The sequence below is a fragment of the Leucopleurus acutus genome, assembly GCF_964270905.1.
Source record: "Leucopleurus acutus genome assembly, chromosome: 17".
NCBI lineage: Eukaryota > Metazoa > Chordata > Mammalia > Artiodactyla > Delphinidae > Leucopleurus > Leucopleurus acutus.
This window is the reverse complement of record NC_139159.1, coordinates 12762864-12784303: the sequence shown is the minus strand read 5'-3', so window position 1 is coordinate 12784303 and position 21440 is coordinate 12762864. Positions and strand designations below refer to the sequence as shown.

At 44.2% G+C, this 21440-nt stretch overlaps 2 protein-coding genes across 2 annotated transcripts in view; one reads left to right on the top strand and one right to left on the bottom strand.

Moving 5' to 3' along the window:
- The window catches only part of ARFGEF1 (ARF guanine nucleotide exchange factor 1), a 140288-nt gene extending 124545 nt beyond the window's left edge, over nt 1–15743 (top strand). The window contains exons 33-39 of the mRNA XM_082858476.1: nt 40–112; nt 4270–4402; nt 8245–8384; nt 9835–10003; nt 11076–11214; nt 12515–12632; nt 14292–15743. Coding sequence (XP_082714602.1) covers nt 40–112; nt 4270–4402; nt 8245–8384; nt 9835–10003; nt 11076–11214; nt 12515–12632; nt 14292–14456 — 937 coding nt within the window. The 3' untranslated portion in view covers nt 14457–15743. The remainder of the gene's footprint in view (nt 1–39; nt 113–4269; nt 4403–8244; nt 8385–9834; nt 10004–11075; nt 11215–12514; nt 12633–14291) is intronic.
- Nucleotides 15744–16927: 1184 nt separating this feature from the next.
- CSPP1 (centrosome and spindle pole associated protein 1) overlaps nt 16928–21440 on the bottom strand; it is a 115319-nt gene continuing 110806 nt past the window's right edge. Inside the window, exons 28-29 of the mRNA XM_082858650.1 lie at nt 19607–19745; nt 16928–17722 (exon numbers count right to left, since the gene is read on the bottom strand). Of these exons, the coding sequence (XP_082714776.1) occupies nt 17511–17722; nt 19607–19745 (351 nt within the window). The 3' untranslated portion in view covers nt 16928–17510. The remainder of the gene's footprint in view (nt 17723–19606; nt 19746–21440) is intronic.

The window sequence follows — 21440 nt, the reverse complement described above, 5'->3', positions numbered from 1 at the left end:
CACACTCTCAGTGACTGGTGTGATTTTGGTGTTTTAAAGGCTCTTGACCTGGCGTCCTGCTTCTGGAGAAGCTGCTCCCACACCTCCGTCTCCTGTGAGTGAAAAGCAACTGGTAAGTTTTAACAAATAAAGCATATATTAAATTACTTAACTATTTGTGGTAAGTATTCTGCCATGGGGCAGATTCTTTTTATGAGCCCAGCTCTTTTAAAAAGATGTCGTAAAATATAGATGGTCTTGAGACAGAGTAAAATGATTCTGAGAGCGCAAGAGGCAGGTACCAGTTTACATAAGGATTTACATACCAAGCTGAAGATATTATTGGATGTTATTTTATTTAAACTTTCAACTTTGATATAATTTCACCTTAGAGAAAAGTTACAAAAGCAGTTTAAAGAATTCTGATAAACCCTTCACGCAGCTTATTCGTTTCCTAGATCTGCCGTAACAAATTACTACAAGCTTAGTGGCTTAAAACAACAGAAATTCATTCTGTCACGGCTCTGGAGGCCAGAGGCCCAAACTCAAGGCATCAGCAGGGCCACATTCCCTCCCAGGCTGTTAAGGGAGAACCCTTCTTTGCTTCCTCTAGCTTCTAGTGGCTGCTGACAGCCCCTGGCCTTCTTGGCTTGTACACACATCCCTCCATCTTAACGTAGCTGTGTAAAGCCAAATCTCTCCCTCCTTTCTCCTTTAAGGACACTAGTCATTAGAGTTAGGGTCCTGCCCAAAGTCAGAATGATCTCGTCTCAAGATCCTTAACTTTAAAGACTCTGTTTCCATGTAGCCTTCACAAGTACCAAAGGTTAGGACTTGGACTTACCTTTTTGGGGCCACTGTTTAACCCATTATCTACCCTCTGGTGCCCCAAAATACATGTCTGTCTGTCGGGCAAAGTCATTTATGCCATCGCAACATCCCCGGAGTCTCAACTTAGTGTAGCATCAACACCAAGTCCAAAATGTCATGTAAATATCATCTTATCAAAAGTCCCAAATCTCATCATCTAAGTCATCTAAATCAGGTATGTGGTCTATTCTGGAGCAAAATTTCTCTCTATTTGTGGACCTGTGAACCTGTAGAACAGATTAACTGCTGCAAAATACAGTGGTGGGCAAGCATAGGGTAAACATTCTCATTCCAGAAGGGAAGCTTGGAAGGAGTAAAAGGGTCACTGTTCCTAATCAAGTTCAAAACCCAGGAGGACAAATTCATAAGTTTCAAGGCCTGAGGGTAATTTCTGTAGCTTGGTGCCCTGCCCTGCCCTCCGGGCCCATGGCTTCTCCCTCGGGTGCTTCGGCTTTGCCCTCTGAACCGTTCCTCACTTAAAAGTTTCACTTTCCACCCAGTAGTACAACACAATTCAGCCAAGGTTTCTGCAACTTATGACAAGGATCACCATCCTTCCAGCAGCCAATAACATGTTCCTGATTTCCTTCTGAGATCTCACCAGAAACACCTTTTTTTCAAATAAAGTTATTTATTTATGTATTTATTTTGGCTGCGTTGGGTCTTAGTTGCTGTGCGTGGGCTCTCTCTAGTTGCGGTGAGCAGGGGCTACTCTTCACTGCGGTGCACAGGTTTCACATTGCACTGGCTTCTCTTGTCACGGGGCACAGGCTCTAGGCACGTGGGCTTCAGTAGTTATGGAGCTCAGGCTCAGTAGTTGTGGCTCACGGGTTCTAGAGCACAGGCTTAGTAGTTGTGGTTCACAGGCTTAATTGCTCTGCAGCATGTGGGATCTTCCTGGACCAGGGCTCGAACCTGTGTCCCCTGCATTGGCAGGTGGATTCTTAACCACTGCACCACCAGGGAAGCCCCAGAAGCATCTTTAATGTTCATATTTCTATCAGTGTTCTAGTCATGACCATATGTGTGTGTGTGTGTGTGTGTGTGTGTGTGTGTATTCTTTAGGATGATAGAAGCTTTCTCTACCAGGCATTTCACTTCCTTCTGAATCCTCACCAGAATTGAGTTTAACATCCATATTTCTACCAACAGTCTCTTCAGGTCAGTTTAGGTTTTTTTCTATTGTACGCCTCAAAACTCTTCTAGCCTTTACCATTACCCAATTCCAAAGCCATTTCCACATTTTTAGGTCTTTGTTATGGCCGCACCCACTTCATGGTACCAAAATCTGTATCAGTGTTCTCCAGTTCCAGAGAAATGGAGCCAGTAGGAGATAACCTACACCTATGTGTGTCCATATTTGTCTATACGTGTGTGTGTGTGTGTAAGTGTGTAATATATGTATGTATATGTATCCCTATGTGTTTTTTCCCCTTAATTTCAAGGGATTGGCTTAAGCAGGTATGAGGGCTGGCAAGGTTGAAATGTGTAGGGCAGGTGGGCAGGCTGGAAACTCTTGGGCAGCTGTAGTCCACAGGCAGAACTTCTTCAGGGAAATGTCAGTTTTGCCCTTGAGGCCTTTTAACTCATGGGATGAGACTTGACCCATATTATTGAGGATAATCTCCTTTACTTACAATCATAACTGTAAATGTTCACCACATCTACAAAATACCTTCACAGAGACACTTGAAATAGTGTTTAATTGAATAACTGGTTACTATAGCCCAGCCAAATTGATGCATGAAACTGACCATGACAGCAGGTTTCTCGAAGTGTTATCACTGTACTACAGTTTGCTTTCTTATTTCCACCCTCCCTCCTCTTCTCTCATTCTCCCACCTCCCTACATACATTTTTCTGGATTCTTTGAAAATAATTTGAAAATAACACACCCTTTTTTCCCTAAAATGTTTAGTGTGTTTTCTATAAAATAAATAAATATATATAGTCACGGTGCAGTTAACAAAATAGGGAATTACTATTGAAACAATACTGTAATGTGGCTTTATTCAGATTTCTGCTGTTCTCCCACTAATGTTATTGAATTTTAAACCCAGGAAGCCAGAGGTAGCAAATCTATGCCCACTGACCTGATCTGTCCCCCAGAACTTTTTAATTTCTTAACTAATTGTCAGTGGCTAAAACTTAGGTCTCACAGAAGAGCACCACTCTGAACGTGTCTTGAGAACTGTGACATCTGGCACGGCGGGCCCGCATGGCTCCATGACCCTGATCCGCCGGAGCTGTTCGTTCATCACAGACTGCACCGCTTGTGGCACCTGTTTCCAGTCCAGGATGAACTTGCTCCCATTTCTGTTCTTCTTAGATTTGGCGCACTCCCTGCTTGCTCTGCGGGCTTTTGTTTTTGCTCCCTCTGCTGTATAGTGTAGTAGTTTGCAGGGTGGGCTGTGATGCCAGACCCCAGAGCAAATCTTGGCTCTGCACTGACTAGCTCTGCAGCCTCAGCAAATTACTTAACCTCATGTTAAAGTGAGTCTTGTGGTGGGAGGTAGATCTGGTGCTGCACATGAAGTCGCCAGGACAGCGTGTGCCGGGGGGCGCGCTCGGCGACTGCCTGCTGCCGGGCCGAGGCGGTGGGCCCAGTGGTGCCCCTCGAGGCTGCTCAGTCTCTTCCTTGGCTCCATCCGGGAGCTGCAGCTGCCCTGGCTCTGCATCTGGTCTCCTGCTGGAACCAAGTAAAGCTAAAAGGGTAGTAATGTCAGCTACCATATATCGTCTGACACCTCTAGTGTCAAAGGCTTGCTAAGTGTTAAGGATTTACTGCCAAATCCTTAACAACCTGCAAGGAAAGTGTCATCTCCATTTTCAGATCAGAAAACCTCGGCTCCGGAAGATCCATTACTTTCCCAAAGGTGACGCATAGCTGGAGCCGGGTTCTGGAGTGGCTCTGTTGGACTTGAACCTCAGCTTCTCTCCATGCTCTGCTCTCCTAGTTGGTCACCTTCTCACTGACCTTTCTGGTTGCTGGTTTCTTGGGTGACAACATCCTTCCCTAAATGCACCCCTACAAAGCTCTCCTGGGCTCAGCCTACACAAAGCTTGCAGAAACCCCTGCCCACCATATGTGTTTCTGCTTCGATTTCATGACAATTCATGGGTATTGCTGACAAGTTTTTCCACAGAGTGAAGCTTATTAGCATTTCTCTCTGTTGCTGTTGGGTGGTGTCAGGCTTGATCTCAGTGAGGGTCAGAAAGGAAGCTTTTCTCTAAAAGATTATCAGCTCTTATCCATGTGCAGGTAATATGAAATAACTTACCCAGTATGTCCATAATTGCAGTGTGTACAATGTGATTTTCATAGGGACACGACGTAATTTTTTAAACAGTGTAATAGAAGCTATTTTCATCGTTAAGCTTTATTCATTGTACTTAAAATGAATTTTTTTACTTTATTAGGATACGATATCGCAGAAATCTGTAGATATTCATGATTCTATTCAGCCAAGATCTGCAGATAATAGACAGCAGGCCCCACCGGCTTCTGTCTCTGCTGTGAATGAGGAAGTCACCAAAATTAAGCCCGCAGCAAGTGAGTTATTTCTCTTAATAAAAGTAAATTGTGTATTTTGTTTTATGTAGGCAAGATATGGAAGTTTTGCTTTTACTTTTATTAACAAACACATACTCTAATTGTGTGGTCACTTTCTTACTGTGTTTGCTCCAACTTGGACGTCCCCCAGCAGATGGTCAGGAACTCTGCTGACACCTACAAGACCAGTTTTTTTCTGCAGTGCTTTCAGCTGCTGTCTGTTTGAAGCACGTGGGTCTTGAGAGGAGAGAGGGAGTGGCCAGGGCATGGAGCGAGCCCTCTGAGCACCCCGCTGCCCCCAGCCTCTGTCTCCTCTGCCCCTCCCCTCCCCTTCTTTAATTCTTTTCACAAAGAAGGGGAATCCCTTCTGATTTTTACTAAATTGGTTCACAGAGGAAAGAGGACCTCCTCCCTAGAGGAAAACAGGTCAACTTCAATTGCTTTTTAAATTGAGGGGAAATTCACGTAACAAAAGTAACCGTTTTCCTTAAAGTGAACAGTTTGGCGGCGTTTAGTGCATTCCCCATGTTGTGCAGTCACCACTTCTATCTGGTTCCAAAACATTCACCCCAAAAGAAACCCCATAACCGTTACGCTGTTGCCCCTCTTCTCCTCTTGCCCAGCCCCTAGCAACCTCCAGTCTGCTTTCTGTGTCTATGGAGTTGTACATTCTGCACATTTCATATAAATGGAATCATACAGTGTGACTTTTTATGTCTGGCTTTTATTTAGTGTAATGTTTTCAAGGTACACCCACAGTGTAAAATGGATCAGTAGTTCATTCCTTTTTATAGCTAATTGTCCTGTGTATGGATAAACCACATTTTGTTTATCCTTTTATCTGCTGGTGGACATTTGGGTTTGTCGCCCCTTTTAGTTATAACGCGTAATGCTACTGTGAATCTCTGTGTACAAGTGTTGTCTGATTACCTGTTTTTAATTCTTTTGGGTGTACACATAGGAGCGGACTTGCTGGGTCATAAGATAATTCTGTGAGGAACCCCTAAAATGTGTTCTGCAGTGGCTGCACCATTTTGTATTCCTACCAGCAATTCCATTTTTTCCACATCCTCACAGACGTTTCCTCACAGACATTTCTGTTTTCTTTTTAATAATAGCCATTCTAGTGGGTATAGAGTGTCGTCTCATTGTGGTTTTACTCTGCATTTCCCTAATGATTAATGATGTTGAGTATTTTTTCATGTGCTTATTGGCCATTTGCATATCTCCTTTAGAGAAATATTTATTCATGTCCTTTGCTTATTTTTAATTGGGTTGTATTTTGTTGTTGTTAAGAGCTTCTTACGTACTCTGGATGCTACACCCATGTCAGATACATGATTTGCAAATATTTATATTCTCCCATTCTGAAGGTCATCTTTTTACTTCTTATTGATAATAATTCTGTGATGTACAAAAGTTTAAATTTTGATGAAGTTCCGTTTATCTGTTGTTGCTTGTGCTTTTGGTGTCATCGTTAGGAATCCACAGGCAAAGCTACGGTCGTAGAGAGTTTCCCCAGGGTTTTCTCCTAAGAGCCTTATACTTGCAGCTCTTACGTTTAGGTAATCGATCCCTTTGCAGTTAATTTTTTTCAGGGAATTTTTATTAATCCTAGGTGTTCACATTTGTTTTTGAGGGACGACAGATTTGGTGTCCTCCTTGAAAGGAGCCTCCAGCTTCAGTCACCGTGTCTTGCTTCTCAGAAGGGAGACAGGTGGCGATGAGCGGCCTGTGTTCATTTTTCATTCCTGGGCTCTGGAGCACATAGGGTCCCTCACAGCTTTGGTCTGCCCTGGAAGGTGCCGTGAGGACACGGCTTTATCTCTCCCTCAGCCCCAAGACTGAACTTACATATAATTCGCTTTTTAAGGGAAGGACATAGTCGGCAAGTTTTTACTTGCCTGATCTGGGAACATCCCTTGAACGGAGTGAAGCGCGCTGCTCCCCTGCCCTTCTGACCTGAGGGCTCGCATTTCCTTCCTTGTGCCACCCCCTCAAGGTCCTTGAGGAAGAGTTCACTGTGTCCCACGAGCCCTTCCCTTCGCTCAGGGGACATTGTGGTTGCTGTGCCTGTGGGGAGGTGTCGCCGTGACCCTGTGCGAGGGGCAGCTGCCTCGTTCCTTCTTCATGCGCAGAAACCACCACTGCCCCAGCTGGGCTCCGCCCAGTGCCCGCCGTCCCCCTTGTTTGTCCTTGCTCAGCTCTGCCCCCGTCCTTTGGTGACTCAGTGAAATGGTCGCCTAATATGACCCTTGGCACTGTCAACCCTTGTGAACGAAATTTGTTCAAATAGGTACTGTCCCCCAAACATGCAGTTGGTCGTTGCTGATGAGACCAAGTTCCTCCTGAAGTTCTGAAAGGACCCCGGGAGGCATGGAGAGCTCTGAGCTCCCCAGCCGACAGCTCTGAATGCCCGCCCAGCTGACACTGGAGCTGAGGAGGACGCGTCTCCTTAGGCGCCAGCCCCTCCCGAGCGTCCCCGCGAGTCCAGGCGCGCGGCCAGGATGCCCTGCCCCCGGGACTGGGGGTGTCTTGGATTTCTTATATTCTTTGACTTGAGATCTGGTACTAAGAACTAAATGTTCAGTACATCAGCATTTCTGAAAGCTCTCTGGAAAGGAGTCGTTATGACCTAAATAAGAATAAATTTAAGCAAGTTGTTTTGCTATCTCCCCCAAATCCCTAAAACCTGAATTTAACTTGTAGAAATTGGGGAATTCCCTGGAAGTCCAGTGGTTAGGACTCGGCGCTTTCACTGCCGTGGCCCGGGTTCAGTCCCTGGTCGGGAAATTAAGATCCCGCACGGCCCAGAACAAAACAAAACAAAACAAAAAAACTAACTTCTTGAAATTGGTGTCAGAAAAGGGAGTTTTTAATAATAGCAAAGTGGGAAAAAACTGAAGGACTGTCCAGTCAGTCGTCCAGTGCTGGAGCCGCTGCCCTGAGGCCGATGGGCAGCGCCCTCGCCGTGGGCGGCTGTGCAGGTCCCCAAGAGCCACCCTGAGAACCGACCTTGGGGCTGGGCCAGCGCCGCTGGGTCTCGCAGCTCCTCAGCTGTTGAGTCGTCGTTCTGAACCTTGCATTTATTTCTACGTTTGCTTACCCGATGGCCAGTGAAGTGGAAACCCTTCCGTGATCATGTCTCTCCTTAAGGAAACGGCCCATCGAGCGCAGTTGTTCAGGCCAGAGGGACGCAGTGCCTGAGCACCGGTTACTTCCAGTGTGCTTACTTTTATGGTCACGCACTTAGCGGAACTCTTTATAGACTTCTGTGCTTATGAATCCCTTTAGAAACATGGGGTCATTTTAGCTACAGCTACCCACTTGGATCCAAAGAAAACATGTGCTCTGGTTGACCCACAGTATCGTCCCAGTGGTCAGAATTCTTGTCTGCCCCTCGCTTCCTGCCTCACAGATCTAGTTCCCGTTGTCTTCTTCTGGTTGAGGTTTTTATATTACCTCTAGTTAAAGGTCAAACTTGGGTTTACAGTAAATGCTATTAAAATTGTAGCTTTTAATCCATTTGATACATTTTATTGAGGAATAATCTAAGTCTTAAAATTTGTAGTGGAACCTTCTTGAACATATTCACTGTTCTAAGTCATTTTGAATATTTTTGTTTACTTAAAAAGGTAATTTTCTAAGGCTTTTCTAAATATCGATTAAATGAAGCTTTTACTGAGTAGTGCTTATGTGCAGAAGCAGGCTATCCTCAGTGTGATGTGTGCAGGTTACCTTCATACGTGTTAATGTTTCCTTAGCATTGTAATGTCATAGAAATTATAAAGGATTCAAAATAATTTTTGTTTGCATGTGCATTGGGGTGGGTTTCCTCACAGAATTTCCAGAACAAAAATTGTTTGCCGCCCTGTTGATTAAATGTGTTGTGCAGCTGGAACTCATCCAGACCATCGACAGCATCGTGTTCTTTCCTGCCACAAGTAAGAAGGAGGACGCGGAAAACTTAGCCGCAGCGCAGGTGAGCGGGTGCGTGGGCCACTGCTTGTTGTTGAATGGGGAGTTAGCGCCACAGTCTGGGCTTCAGAGCAGAGGTCAAGCTAGAGACCACAGCCACATAGATGTCCTTTTAAACCGTGGGACTGACGAAGTGGACAGAGCCGGGAGGAGGGTCAGGGACCGAGCCTGGGGGCCTCTGTGGTTTAGAGCTCCAGGTGGTGAGGCAGGTTCTTGTCCTTTTGCCTAAAGACAAGAGCCAGGGAGGCCGGGGGAGGCCGGGAGACAGCGCTGCCCTGCAAGTCAGGTGAGGAGGGTGTTCTGAGAAGAAGGGTGTGATCAGCCCTGTGAGGTGTTCCGTAGAGCAGGTGAGAAGCCACCCGACAGTTGCCCTAGAGAATTGCTCCAGCAATTTGGTGGACTTTGGTTGACCTTGACGTTGTGTTTAATTGTAATGTTGATACAAAAGCATTATTAAAATGGGTACAAGAGAAGAGAGGAATTGCAGATGGCAGATATCCATAAGTCTGTCAAGGAGTTCTGCTGTTAAGAGAGGGTACAGAGAAATGGACTAATCGCGGGGGGAGGATGAGGGGCTCAAGAGAAGGGTTCGCTTTGTTTTGTCACTAAGGTTGGCAGTATGGCAGCCTGGAAAATTCTCCTCCGGGAGAGAGAGAGAGAGACAGTGCAGAAGAGGGAGGGACAGTTGCTAGAGCGTCTTTCAGAGCGAATGGAGGGGCACCTGGCGCAGAGTCCTGGGGGCGCCTGGAGTAAGAAGCACAGACAGTTCGCGATGGTAACAGGAGGGCACGCAAAGTGGGTGGGTTAGAAAGTCTCGGCAGGTTGGTCTGTCTGGTGGCCGGAGTCTGTGGGAGATTCTTCTGTTTTCTCACTGAGATAGGAAGCAAAGTCATCTACCAGGTGAGGCTGGGAAGAAAGTTTTAGGTCCTTGAGGAGAGAAGAGAAAAACACGAGTGAGGCGTGCAGCAGAGTGGGCTAGGGGGGCGTGGAGGCATTGCAGGGCAGCACCCGGAGTCCCTGGATAAAGCCCGCTCTTCTCCAGTCTTGCGTATTGTGCGGTACAACGGAGTAGGCGGTTTTGCCAGCCAGTTACTAAAAAGAGGAGGTGAGGGGTTTATGCACGAGAATACTTATACTCACAGTCCCTGGCCTCAAACTGGTGAAGAGAAGCGAGGACGTGGGGAGGGCGAGGAACGGGCCGGGGTCCGGGTCCGGTGGGTGCAGAGCTCTGGGGTCAGGAACTGTGGGGAGGGAGCTGAACACATCGGAGGCGACTAGGATGCACAGAATGAAGCTTCCGGAAATTTAATAGCAAAAGGTGGACCTTTTCTGTTGAGGCAGCACAGATTAAGTTCTGTGGCTTGCTCATAAACGGGTCTTCGGGGAGCCCTGAGTTCTAAATTCACTGACCTCTGTGACGGGGTGCGTGTGCTGCGGTGGTTTGTTTCCCGAAGAGAGACGCCGTGGACTTTGACGTTCGAGTTGATACTCAGGACCAAGGAATGTATCGCTTCCTAACATCGCAACAACTCTTCAAGCTGCTGGACTGCTTGTTGGAGTCACACAGATTTGCAAAAGCATTTAACTCCAACAATGACCAGAGGACGGCTCTGTGGAAGGCGGGTAAGCTGTGGATGGGGTCCCCTGCCTGCCCAGTGAACCGCGCCACCGTACCACAGGCCTTTCTCTGGTTTATAAAAAGCCAGATAGCTGCCTGGGTAGATTGGTCTCCCCCGTGTTTAGCCAAACTGTTATTCGACTGATTTTCAGACTGTCTTTCGTCTTGTTTACCCAGTCTGGGCCTTCCTGTCGACACCGGCTGCATGCTACAAGCTGCCCTTTCCTGAGGCCAGACCTCAGAAGGGAAGTGCAGGGCTTTGAAGTGGGAGGTAGATTTGTTTTTGAACAAGTTGGAAATTTTAAGTAAAAAACAAGCTTTATAATAATTTTACTGACATAGCTAATTTTTTATTTAAGAAATAGTTACTTAGTACCTATTAGGTGCAAAACGGTGCCAGAGAGTGAGAGGCTGCAGAACATGCAGAAAAAAGAAGGAAGTTGCCCTTCCTTAAACAACAAACTCTTCTGACAGTGTTGGGTGCCTTACATTTGCGTGATTTATTTTATGCCCAGTGTCTCTCTAGCTCCTCATTAAACCCACCCAGGCTTTGTTCATTCTCCTCCGTTCACAACCTCACTTCTGTAAGGAGTAGTCTATACTTATCTTTTCCCCTTTATTCAACCCAAGTTGTGGCCACCGTTCAGCTGGGACTGTTCCTGCCAAGGTCACCAGGCTCTTCACTTCCCCAGGCCCTCCCCGTCCCCCCCTTCCCCCTTCCCCCTCCCCGGGCTGCTCACCTTTGGCCCATTCTCCCCATTGCCGGGGTGTAGCCTGCGCAGGGTGCCCAGAGCTGAAGTGTGTCTCGTTTGAAGAGTTGTGCCTTCCCAGGCAAAGCTGTTCTATATCTCGGGTCCCCAGCTTGAGGGGAGGGAGTTCTAAACCCAAAAGTACCCGACTAGGCACCTCCCCGCCCTCCCCGCACAGGTATCAGCGCCTTCTCCGTGTGACCCTGTCCCCGTGGAGGGCGCGAGGCCTGGGCGCCACGGCTGGACGCACATGGGCTCCACGCAGGCTGTTTTGCCTCCACGTGAGATGGGTCTCCTCCCGCTAACGCGGCCCTTCCCCCTTCTGCAGGCTTCAAGGGCAAATCCAAACCCAACCTTCTGAAGCAGGAGACGAGCAGCCTGGCCTGCGGGCTGCGCATTCTCTTCCGGATGTACATGGATGAGAGCCGGGCCAGCGCCTGGGAGGAGGTCCAGCAGAGGCTTTTAAAGTAAGACTCGGGGCTGGGTTCCTGGCTTTGGCCCACGCGGCTCGGTTCAGAGCGGGAAGGGCCACGCGGTGTGTGTGGGGCGGGGATGGGGATGGACACACAACACCGAGTCCCCAGCCCTGCCCGGCTTGGGGCCTGAGGAGGAGATTGTGGAACTTAAACACAGTCTTGCAGACAAACGTGCTCTCACAGTTGGTGAGATGCAAGCAAATTACGTCTGTTTTTGCTGCTACAGGACAAAGGAGCAAGTTCTATGTCTTAAAATTTTCAAATGCTGTAATTTTTAGGCTTTTTTTCATGCCATAGATAGCTCCATTTTTACAAACCAATCCATCTGTGAAAGTGAAAACCTTCCTGCCTGCATTTAGTTTGAAAAAGTGTGTGGAGTTTCTATTGGTGTTTTGTTTTGTTTGCACTCCATTTTTACTTCATGACATGTTAAGATTCTGTCCTTTAAAATTTAAATTCACACTAAGAATGAAACATGCCATTCAGAAGGAATACTGCTGTTTACATTGTGTTTCTATTTATTTATTTTTGGCTGCGTTGGGTCTTCGCTGCTGCGTGCGGGCTTTCTCTGGTTGCGGCGAGCAGGGGCTACTCATCGTTGTGGTGCGCGGGCTTCTCATTGCGGTGGCTTCTCCTGCTGCGGAGCTCGGGCTCTAGACGCACGGACTTCAGTAGTTGTGGCTCACGGGCTCTAGAGTGCAGGCTCAGTAGTTGTGGATCGCGGGCTTAGTTGCTCCATGGCACGTGGGATCTTCCCGGACCAGGGCTCAAACCCGTGTCCCCTGCATTGGCAGGCGGACTCTTAGCCACTACGCCACCAGGGAAGCCCCTACATTGTAGTTTTGTGTCTTCTTGGGGGAATAGATGTTCTCAGAGACCAATTAAATTCATTTTAGAACGCCAAGCGGTCGGTCACCTGGGCTCTGTTTCCCCATCTTGTTGATGAGACTGTTAAGGCCTAGAAGCGTCCCAGTCACAATGCAGGAGGGGAAGGGTCACCCCAGGTTTCGGCCCAGGTCTCCTGATGCCAAGCCTGTATGCGCTCCTGCACGGTGGCTTTGCATTCAGTGAAACTTGGAAACTGTGTGTTTCCTGGTAAGCTGCAGTGGCTTCTTCTGGTATCTTTATTTGGCAAACGTATAAATGTTTATGTTGACACTCCAGTTAATGTAAACACAAGGCGTCTGGCAGGTTCCTAAGAACCACTGCCCTCCTCGTCTCAGTTGTTCTCTGTGAATGTCATACCAGCAGGTGTGCGAGCACATGTGACAGGGAACCTTTTCTGTTCCAGTGTCTGCAGCGAAGCCCTGAGTTACTTCCTTACCCTAACATCGGAAAGTCATCGGGAAGCCTGGACTAACTTACTGCTTTTGTTTCTAACTAAAGTCCTGAAGATCAGCGACAATAGGGTAAGTACAGCACCCCGAGCCTCACTGGCATCCGGGCTGCGGCCCCTGCTGCTCGCACCTCACTGGCGCTCCCCGCTCCCTCCTCACCCCGCCGTGTTCTCCAGTCAGTGATTCTGTAGGGGTTCAGTAGGGGAGGGATCCTAAAGATAACCCTGACAAGCGACTTGGGTTCTCCCACATGGTCAACTCCCATCCTGCCCCCTGAAGTCTCTTCTGCCCCATTTTCAAAACTGCTGACCAGGGCTTCCCTGGTGGCGCAGTGGTCGAGGGTCCGCCTGCCAATGCAGGGGACACGGGTTCGTGCCCCGGTCCGGGAAGATCCCACATGCTGTGGAGCGGCTGGGCCCGTGAGCCATGGCTGCTGAGCCTGCGCGTCCGGAGCCTGTGCTCCGCAACGGGAGAGGCCACAGCAGTGAGTGAGAGAGGCCTGCATACCACAAAAAAAAAAAAAAAAAAAACCCTGCTGACCAGCCCTCCCTCCATCCGCCCCCAACCACGGCTGCGTCTGGGCCCGAGGCCTGTGCTCCAGGCTTCAGCCATTCCTTTGGCATTTTGATTGGTTCCATGCAACCCAGAGCATCTAGTGAATGGGCCATAAACTCATTTAAGACTTTTAAGCCAGTAGAAATAAAGCTGAAATATAAATGTATAGCTCTGTGTGTGTGTGTGTGTGTGTGTGTGTGTGTATGTATAATATATATATATATTATATATATATATATATATATTTAGTTTTCAGAAATACGCATTTCACTCTTTAAAAAATGTAGCAACTTTCAGCCCACTAAAATGGAAATGGGTTACTGTGATCCCTGAATAGGTTTTAAAAATGTCTAGTCTGGTGGCCTGAATTTTGACACGTCAGGCCATGGTGGTGTTTGGGACCCCATAGAGGCCATGTAATGCTACTCGGTGCCCCACAGATAGCCGTCCCAAGCGGCATGCTCTGTCCACGTGTGTGTCCCTCTGACCCGTGGGCCAGGTAAAGCTTGGAGAAGTAACTTAAGGCACCAACAGCCAAGTGGCCGAGAAGGACTTCCAACCCGTCTGCCTTATTCCAGTTTGCTTTCTGACCACGGTGTGTCATTACTGCTTACTTGCAGCTTGTGGGGTGCAGAGAGCAGAAAAGGACAGAAAATACGCAGGCGACTAGTATTCAGAACTGCAGCAAAAATACAAAGTGTATCAGTTGAACTATAAATATAGAAGGTATAATCTTTGCCTGGAGACCTCATATTTTGTATTAGGTAGAATTTTCCCTAAAAATTAAAATTTTATTTACCAAATAAAAGATGCAGTTTCAATACCCCATAGCTTATAAAAACTCAGCTGTGGGTCTTGCTTGGCTTCCTTCTTTTGCTTATTACCCAGGGAAAACAATGATAAATACTAAACGTTTGTCATAAGTTTGTCAAGGAAATGTAATGGAAAATGTTTTTCAAAATAAGGATAGATAACCAAGTGAATAATGTATGTATTAAGTTTTGAACACTTCTCAATCTTCCAATTGCATGATCAATAATCACTGCTTTATGCAGACGCGTCTCCGGTCTTCACCCATCAGGGCATTGCCCCCAAGTGGGTTGCCTCTCAGGGCACTTTGAGGTTCTGTGGTTTGCAGTGCAAGCACTACTAACAGAGAAATTCGTTTCCCCCCAGTTTAAAGCTCACGCATCATTCTACTACCCTCTCTTATGTGAAATTATGCAATTTGACTTGATTCCTGAACTTCGTGCTGTTCTTAGAAGATTTTTTCTGCGAATTGGAGTAGTTTTTCAGATATCACAACCACCTGAACAGGAACTTGGAACAAACAAGCAATGATGGGAAGTTAATATTTTTCTGTTGGCGTTTACATCCCTCCGTTCTTCAAAAGGACCCCGGAGCTGAGGTTTCCTACCTGAAAAATGGTTTCTCTGAATTGCAGTGTCTAAGGGTTACTGATAAAGAAGCTTAGAACTTCAGCTCGAACCTGCAGTGCTCCAGTCCCTTTTTGTAACCTGATGGATTGTTTGTCGTGTTGGGTTCACGAGCTTTTTTTCCCACAGTGTCAGCTTATATGCTCACGTGTCCTTCCCTGTCCTCGGTGGCAGGGAGAGCCCCACATATTTCTGGCAGGTGTGGAAGTGAAACTTACCCAAAGAACTCCTCTAGATGTAAAGATTTGAACTTCTGCAAGAAGTACAACTCAGGAGAGCTGTATTTTGAAGGATAAAATGTTTATAATTGGGGGTTGGGGGGAGAAGAAGAAATTATTGTTCATGGTAAAAGATATTAAGCAACTATGGTATTCTTATTCTGAAGATTTTTGCACACTCAGGCTGTCTGAGATACTGGTAATCATCCTTCTGTGAAAAATTGTACAGAGATGCAGGTCTGTAATATAAAACTCTTAAACATTATATAGTTCTTCCTGCACTGTTTTATTTTCTTTCTTTATTTTCTTATTCATTTGCTAAGTACCTATAATATTTTGTCAAATGCACTAAACATCTGGGTTGAGCTTTTTGTCTTTTTTATTTTGTGGGGATTTTGGTTTTGCCCTTTTTAGGGGGTGATTACTTGGAGGGTTTAACAAGCCCAGAAGCTGTTGTGGCTGACACTTGTCATGATCAACAACAAAGAAAGTAGAAAATATCCCTGCTGACATAACCACCTGTAATACACTTCTCTTCGGGCTTTTAAAGATGAGCCATTAAAATAGAATGATCCTTCATGAACCGAAACTTGAATCACTGCAAAATGACTCTCGGTTGCTGTCACTTCCTTTTCTTTTCTTTTGGGTGGCGGGGCTTGATTTAGATTTTACTCTATGTACAGAATTTAATGTTGAATATATTAAAATAACAAATCTGGCATGGTTTGGGGAAGTTAGATTTACTGGAAATGTGTTCATACTGTGAATTGTGCTCTGATGGTTAAACAAAACGACAAGATTGTCAAGCATTCCGTATTAACAGTGGATGTAGAAAATTTTTTCAGATGGATAAAATGTATATGGTACAGATGTAAAGTTTTCTATGTAAAAAAATTCTGTACAACTTTCTGTACAATATTGATTCTCATCTGGCATATTCTAATCAGGTTATAGGTCAATAAAGTTTTTGGATTATTTCATCAGTGCAATCAAAACCTGTGTAATCCACAGCCCCATGTTTCATTGACTTTTTTTTTTTTTAATTAAAAGCCATGCAACCAGGAAAAGGATATTCTCATTCACAGCTACATGTAAATTCAATGATGCTCTTTAGTTCTGATAGTTTCTTTCCAGCTTCTGGCATTACAGCCTCCCCCATATCCTGCTTTCTCGGCTATAGGCTATTCATAATTTAATATTTTGTGTATTTATTAACCCAGAATAAGGCTGCACTATTTGAATCCTGAGAGAAGGAGCTAAAGTTGAAGTTAACTTTGGAGCACTTTACAGGGCTGCCATCGTGTGTCCTCGGAGTCCAAGTTGATGGTACGACAGCATGAAAAGGAAAATAGAACATGTCAAGACTATTTATTTTGATGGTTGTGTTAAAAAACAGGAGACGTGTTCGGTCTTTGCTGTAGCATCTCTTAGATCGTGAGTAGTCACTGTGAACAGAGCATTTATAAGTGCACTACCTTTATTACCCCCAAGACACAGCCCTGCTCAAGCCCAGCTGGATGCTACAGCCAGGAGCCACCGTGACCTTCTGGCCTCTGACGGTAAGTGTTTCAAATGACCTGGCGATTTGTTACTGTATGGTATCATATCAGGACTCTTCTCTAGCAGAGATGGAGGCTTTCATATTACTTTCAGATGACGATATAAGAAGAAAAATCTTTAAGTAAAATAAATGATTCGATTACAAACATTAGCATGCAATTTACATGCAGCTGAAATTCAAAATATCAGAAGTTTCACACTTGAGGTAGACCTATCTGATCTTGTGTCCCATTAATTACATCAGTGGAAACGTGCAATCAGTGCCTGAGGGTGTTCTTAGCTGTCAGTCACAGTGCTGGACTCTAAGAATTATTTCCAAGAATTTGAATTAGTCTTTACCTTTTTAAAGGCACCTCTTAGGGAGGGAGTGATTAGAAAAACTAACTCACCCAAGGGTCCACAGTGGCGCGGCAAGGATTCCAGTCCCCATCCTTTACCCCTGGGTGTTCCTGCCTCTCTTCAACTTCTAGAACACCTTGTCTAGAAACCTCAATTCCAGTTAAAATAAGAAACTGACATTTGTAATAAAAATAATTTATTTTTATCAATAAGTAGTTAAATCATATAAATAGCAAACGTAATGCCTTCATTGGCACAAAAATAGAGGCAGAAAGATGTGACACTTAAGTGCATGGCTCACGGGAATATAATCATTAACAACTCCCATCATTTATACTGAATCAGTAGTTAATAAAGGACATGGAAATAAGCACATTTGATTCTCTCATTACATAGCAACAGCTATAACCAGTGTATTTACTAAATGAAAAATTATTCTGAGTAGTGATAATAGCAGACATACATATGACAAAGTATTCTGGCTTTACAGTACTGTTAAGACACTTGTGTTTTATTCACCTTATCTTACTGACAAGCAGAATTTTAAATAATGCACATACGGCAGTTGATTCCAAGAGCTCATTACCACCCTAATTTATGGCAAAATTTGTGCAAAAGTAATTCTATACAATTCTACATTATATAACTTAATAATCATGTCCTTTTATTTATGTACATACTATACATCATATATATCATCATGGAAAAAAAATACACCTTATATACAGATGGAACATAAGTAACTGCCAAGTATGGGCCAAAAGTAGCACATATCATTAAGGTTCAGATTTCACATTCTTTTCACCTTAAAAGGCACTACTGGGTCCAAATACAGATTTATTTTAACCGTGTGCAGTAGACAGGCCCTGCCAAGTGAAAGTACCTGGTTTTACAGGAATCTGCTGCTGCTCCTGCCTCAGCTGCTCCGCCATGAATCGTTTCAGCGTTTCTGAGGTGCCCGGGCGGAGCCAGGGCTCAGTTGCTACAGAGTTCGATCCGTCGTCACCCATGTGCTTCATGATGTCATCAGGGTCAACCAGTGAACTCTCATCATCTAATGGAGGCAAGAGAAACATGACTCAGGTAACATGGGCGGCAGGCAGGTCATGTGAACAGAAGTCTCCTGTAGTCTAACCCATTAGAGCTCTGCGCTTCTCCGCAGTACTGTGTTCTACACTGTCCTGTTTTGTTCAGACCTCCTCCTTTTAGAGGTAGGAAAGCAAACCCAGGAACAGAAACAAAAAACGATCAACTGACCAAGGTGACTCCATGGTACTGGTATCAGCACCCCAAGGGATTCAAGGATAGCAAAGGCGATGGCACCAAATGTTGACTGTAGAAGTGTCAGCAGTCTTACTCTGTGTCACCTGAGGGATGCCATGCAAAACTTTGTTTTTAATTTAGCAAGGTTTTGGAAATATTCCTAGCCTACTGAATATAACACTGCTTTGAGGAAATAAGGTCATTTTAGGAAAGCATTAGACAGGGGATGAAATTACATCCATTCTTATACCTTATCTAAGAAGTTGTGTTTACTCCATTAAGAGATATAGCTCTTATGTTGCATTCTTTTAACTGGTTATACTCAACTTCTATATCTGTATTTTACTTATTAGATAATAATAATAGGAAAATCTGTCTTCCTGCCCTGTGATGTCAATTTCTTTATTTATTTACTTTTTTAAATTACATCTCCTGGTCTGTGAAAGATTACCTCAGCAAAGGGACATATGCACTCAATGTAATGAGTAATCAATCCACATCGTACCAAAAAGCTCCTGTTTGAAAGGACAATGTTTAAAAAAAAAAAAAAAAGTTTAGAAGTTGAAAGCCTTCTGAAAAAGAGGAGAGTCTTCAAATGGTCTATTTTCTCTCAAGTATATATCCTTGTTAAATATTAATTCAACTTATTGGTTCTAAAAGAAATTGAGGAATAGGTAATTCTTAGTACAGATTAAAATGCCTTTTAGCCAAAAAGAAGGCATTCCTTTCCCACTGTCCACAGTTTTCCAGATATGATATGAACAGTACTGCTCTATCAGTTTACCATGTTTGCTGGTATTTGGTATGAAATTACCACCATCAGAATGCATGACAGCTTACTCCTAGAGACTGAGTATAGTTTTAAATTAACAAATATTAAAGATTGGATCTAAAAAATATCTTAAGAAAATTGCTATTAGAAAATTATTGTAATGTAGCTTAACACAATAAAGAGAATTGTCCAAATAGACCACTCTGCTATTTGCTAAAGCTAATTAATAAGGCTTATTACTATAATATTGTCACATTATCCTAATGACTAACAGCATCTCCATAAGGAAGGTGGCCTAGGGCTGGCAGAGGAGCTCGTTAGTTGCCTGAGGAAGCATCCTGCCTGCCTGTGCTCAGTGATAAGCTTTAACCTGCTGTTCACCAAAGCAGTGAGAGACAGCAACTCCCAGCATGATGAGAAGACTATACTTTGACTTAAAGCAAAAAATATCTATTTTCTGTTTATATCTATGTACAGAAGGCCAAGTAAAAAGGTAAAAAAGTTTTCTTTGTAGTACTACAGATTTATAATAGATGTGTTACACAAAGAACTCAAGGTTTTAAAGTTGACTTCTGATAATCTCTCACTTCAGCAGGGAAGCGAGATGCCAATACTGATCAACATTTTCCCTGCTGAAAGCAAAGCCTGGATATATTTAATACACAGAAACTTATCTGTTTAGAATCCACTCAAAAAAGGGTACCCCCTCTGGTAGAAAGAATCTGATGCAAAATTAATCCTTCGTCCTGGTTTTGCTGAATAGCTACTGTGTTCTAGGCCCTACAACTCAAAGGCTTTCAAAACTCATTTCCTCTGTCCCTCAGCCATTAGTGAAAACGTCCATGAAGCAGGTTTAAGAGTTCTCACAGAATCTGCTGTTGGCTATTAAACTTGGCCATTTACCTGTATTAACAGGTTTATCCTGAAGTTCATTCAGTTTTCGCATTCGTTCCTCGTTTCTCATTCTAAGTTGATCGATATTTACACTGGATACAGATTTTAAAGAGAGACCATCTGGTGGTACGTTAGGATGACTGTTATCCTGTAATTAAGAAAAGAGAACTTAAGAAACGATCATTAATGTGAAATATGTTCAGAATAAACCAGTGAGTCAAAACCTGTTCTTGCCCTTGGTAAATGTATAGTGTGATGAACAAAATAAAACAAATGAAAATCTATAGCATTTATATTCTAACTCCTGATGTTTATCCATGCAGGCTTAGATGAAGGGTTAGCATTTGTGATAACATATAAATGCTGCCAGACTGGATAAAGGTGGGGAATTATAAAACACAAAAGGAAAAAAACTGCAACGTAGGGGCTAAGAATCAGTCCAGCTATAAAATCAAGACGGGAGGCTTCCGTCTTGTAGCGCAGTGGTTGAGAATCCGCCTGCCAATGCAGGGGACATGGGTTCAAGCCTTGGTCCGGGAAGATCCCACATGCCACGGAGCAACTATGCCCAGGCACCACAACTACTGAGCCTGCGTTCTAGAACCCGTGAGCCACAGCTGCTGAAGCCTGTGCACCTAGAGCCCATGCTCCGCAACAAGAGAAACGTGTGCACCACAACGAAGAGTAGCCCCTGCTCACTGCAACTAGAGAAAGCCCATGTGCAGCAACGAAGATCCAATGCAGCCAAAAATAAAATATATTTTTTTAAAAATCAAGACAGGGTAGTACTGGCATAAGGATAGACATAGGTGAATGGAACAGAAGAGTCCAGAAATAAGCCCTTATACTTACGGGCAGAAAAGCCAATAAAATTCACTAGGGGAAAGAAGAGTCTTTTCAACAAATGGTACCAGAATAACAATATCCACGTGTAAATAATGAATTTGGACCCCTATACCTCACACCATTTGCAAAAATTAGCTCAAAGTGGATTCACTGATGTAACTTTTAGAGCAAAAACTATGAAGCTCTTAGAAGTAAACACAGAAGTAACTTTCATGATCTTGGGTTAGGCAGTGGTTTCTTAGATACGACACCAAAAGCACAAGCAAAAAAAGAAGATTGATAAGCTGTACCTCTGTCAAGATTAGAAGCTTCTGTGTTTCGATGGACACCATCAAGAAAATATCTGCAAGTCATATATCTAATATAGGACTTGTATCCAGAATCTATAAAGAACTTAGGACTCAACAATAAAAAGACAACCTGATTTGAAAATGGGCAAAGGATTTGAATAGACCTGTCTCCAAAGAAGATCGACAAATGGCTAAGAAGCACAAGAAAGGATGTTCAACATCATTAATCAAGAAAATACAAATCAAACCCACAATGAGATATCACTTTACACTCGCTAACAAATGTTGGCCAGCCTGTAGAGAAACTGGAACCTTCATAGACTGTTGGTGGGAATGTAAAACGGTGCAGCCACTTTGGAAAACAAACAGTCTGGCAGTTCCTCAAAATGTTAAATGTAGTTAGTATGTAACCCAACAATTCTACTCTTAGGTATGTGTGTGTATACACACACACAAGCAAAAGAAATGAAAACATTATAAAATTTGTATGCAAATGTTAAAAGCAGCAGTATTCATAACAGAAAAAGTGTGAACAACCCAAATGTCCATCAGTTGTTGAATGGATAAACAATAGTGGAATATCCATACAATGAAATATTACTCAGCAATAAAAGGAATGTTACAGGTATGCTGTAACTCAGATGACCTTTTGAGTCCAATAACCTGCTCACGGTCATCCAGTATTTGGTGGTAGAGCCTAGGTTCAG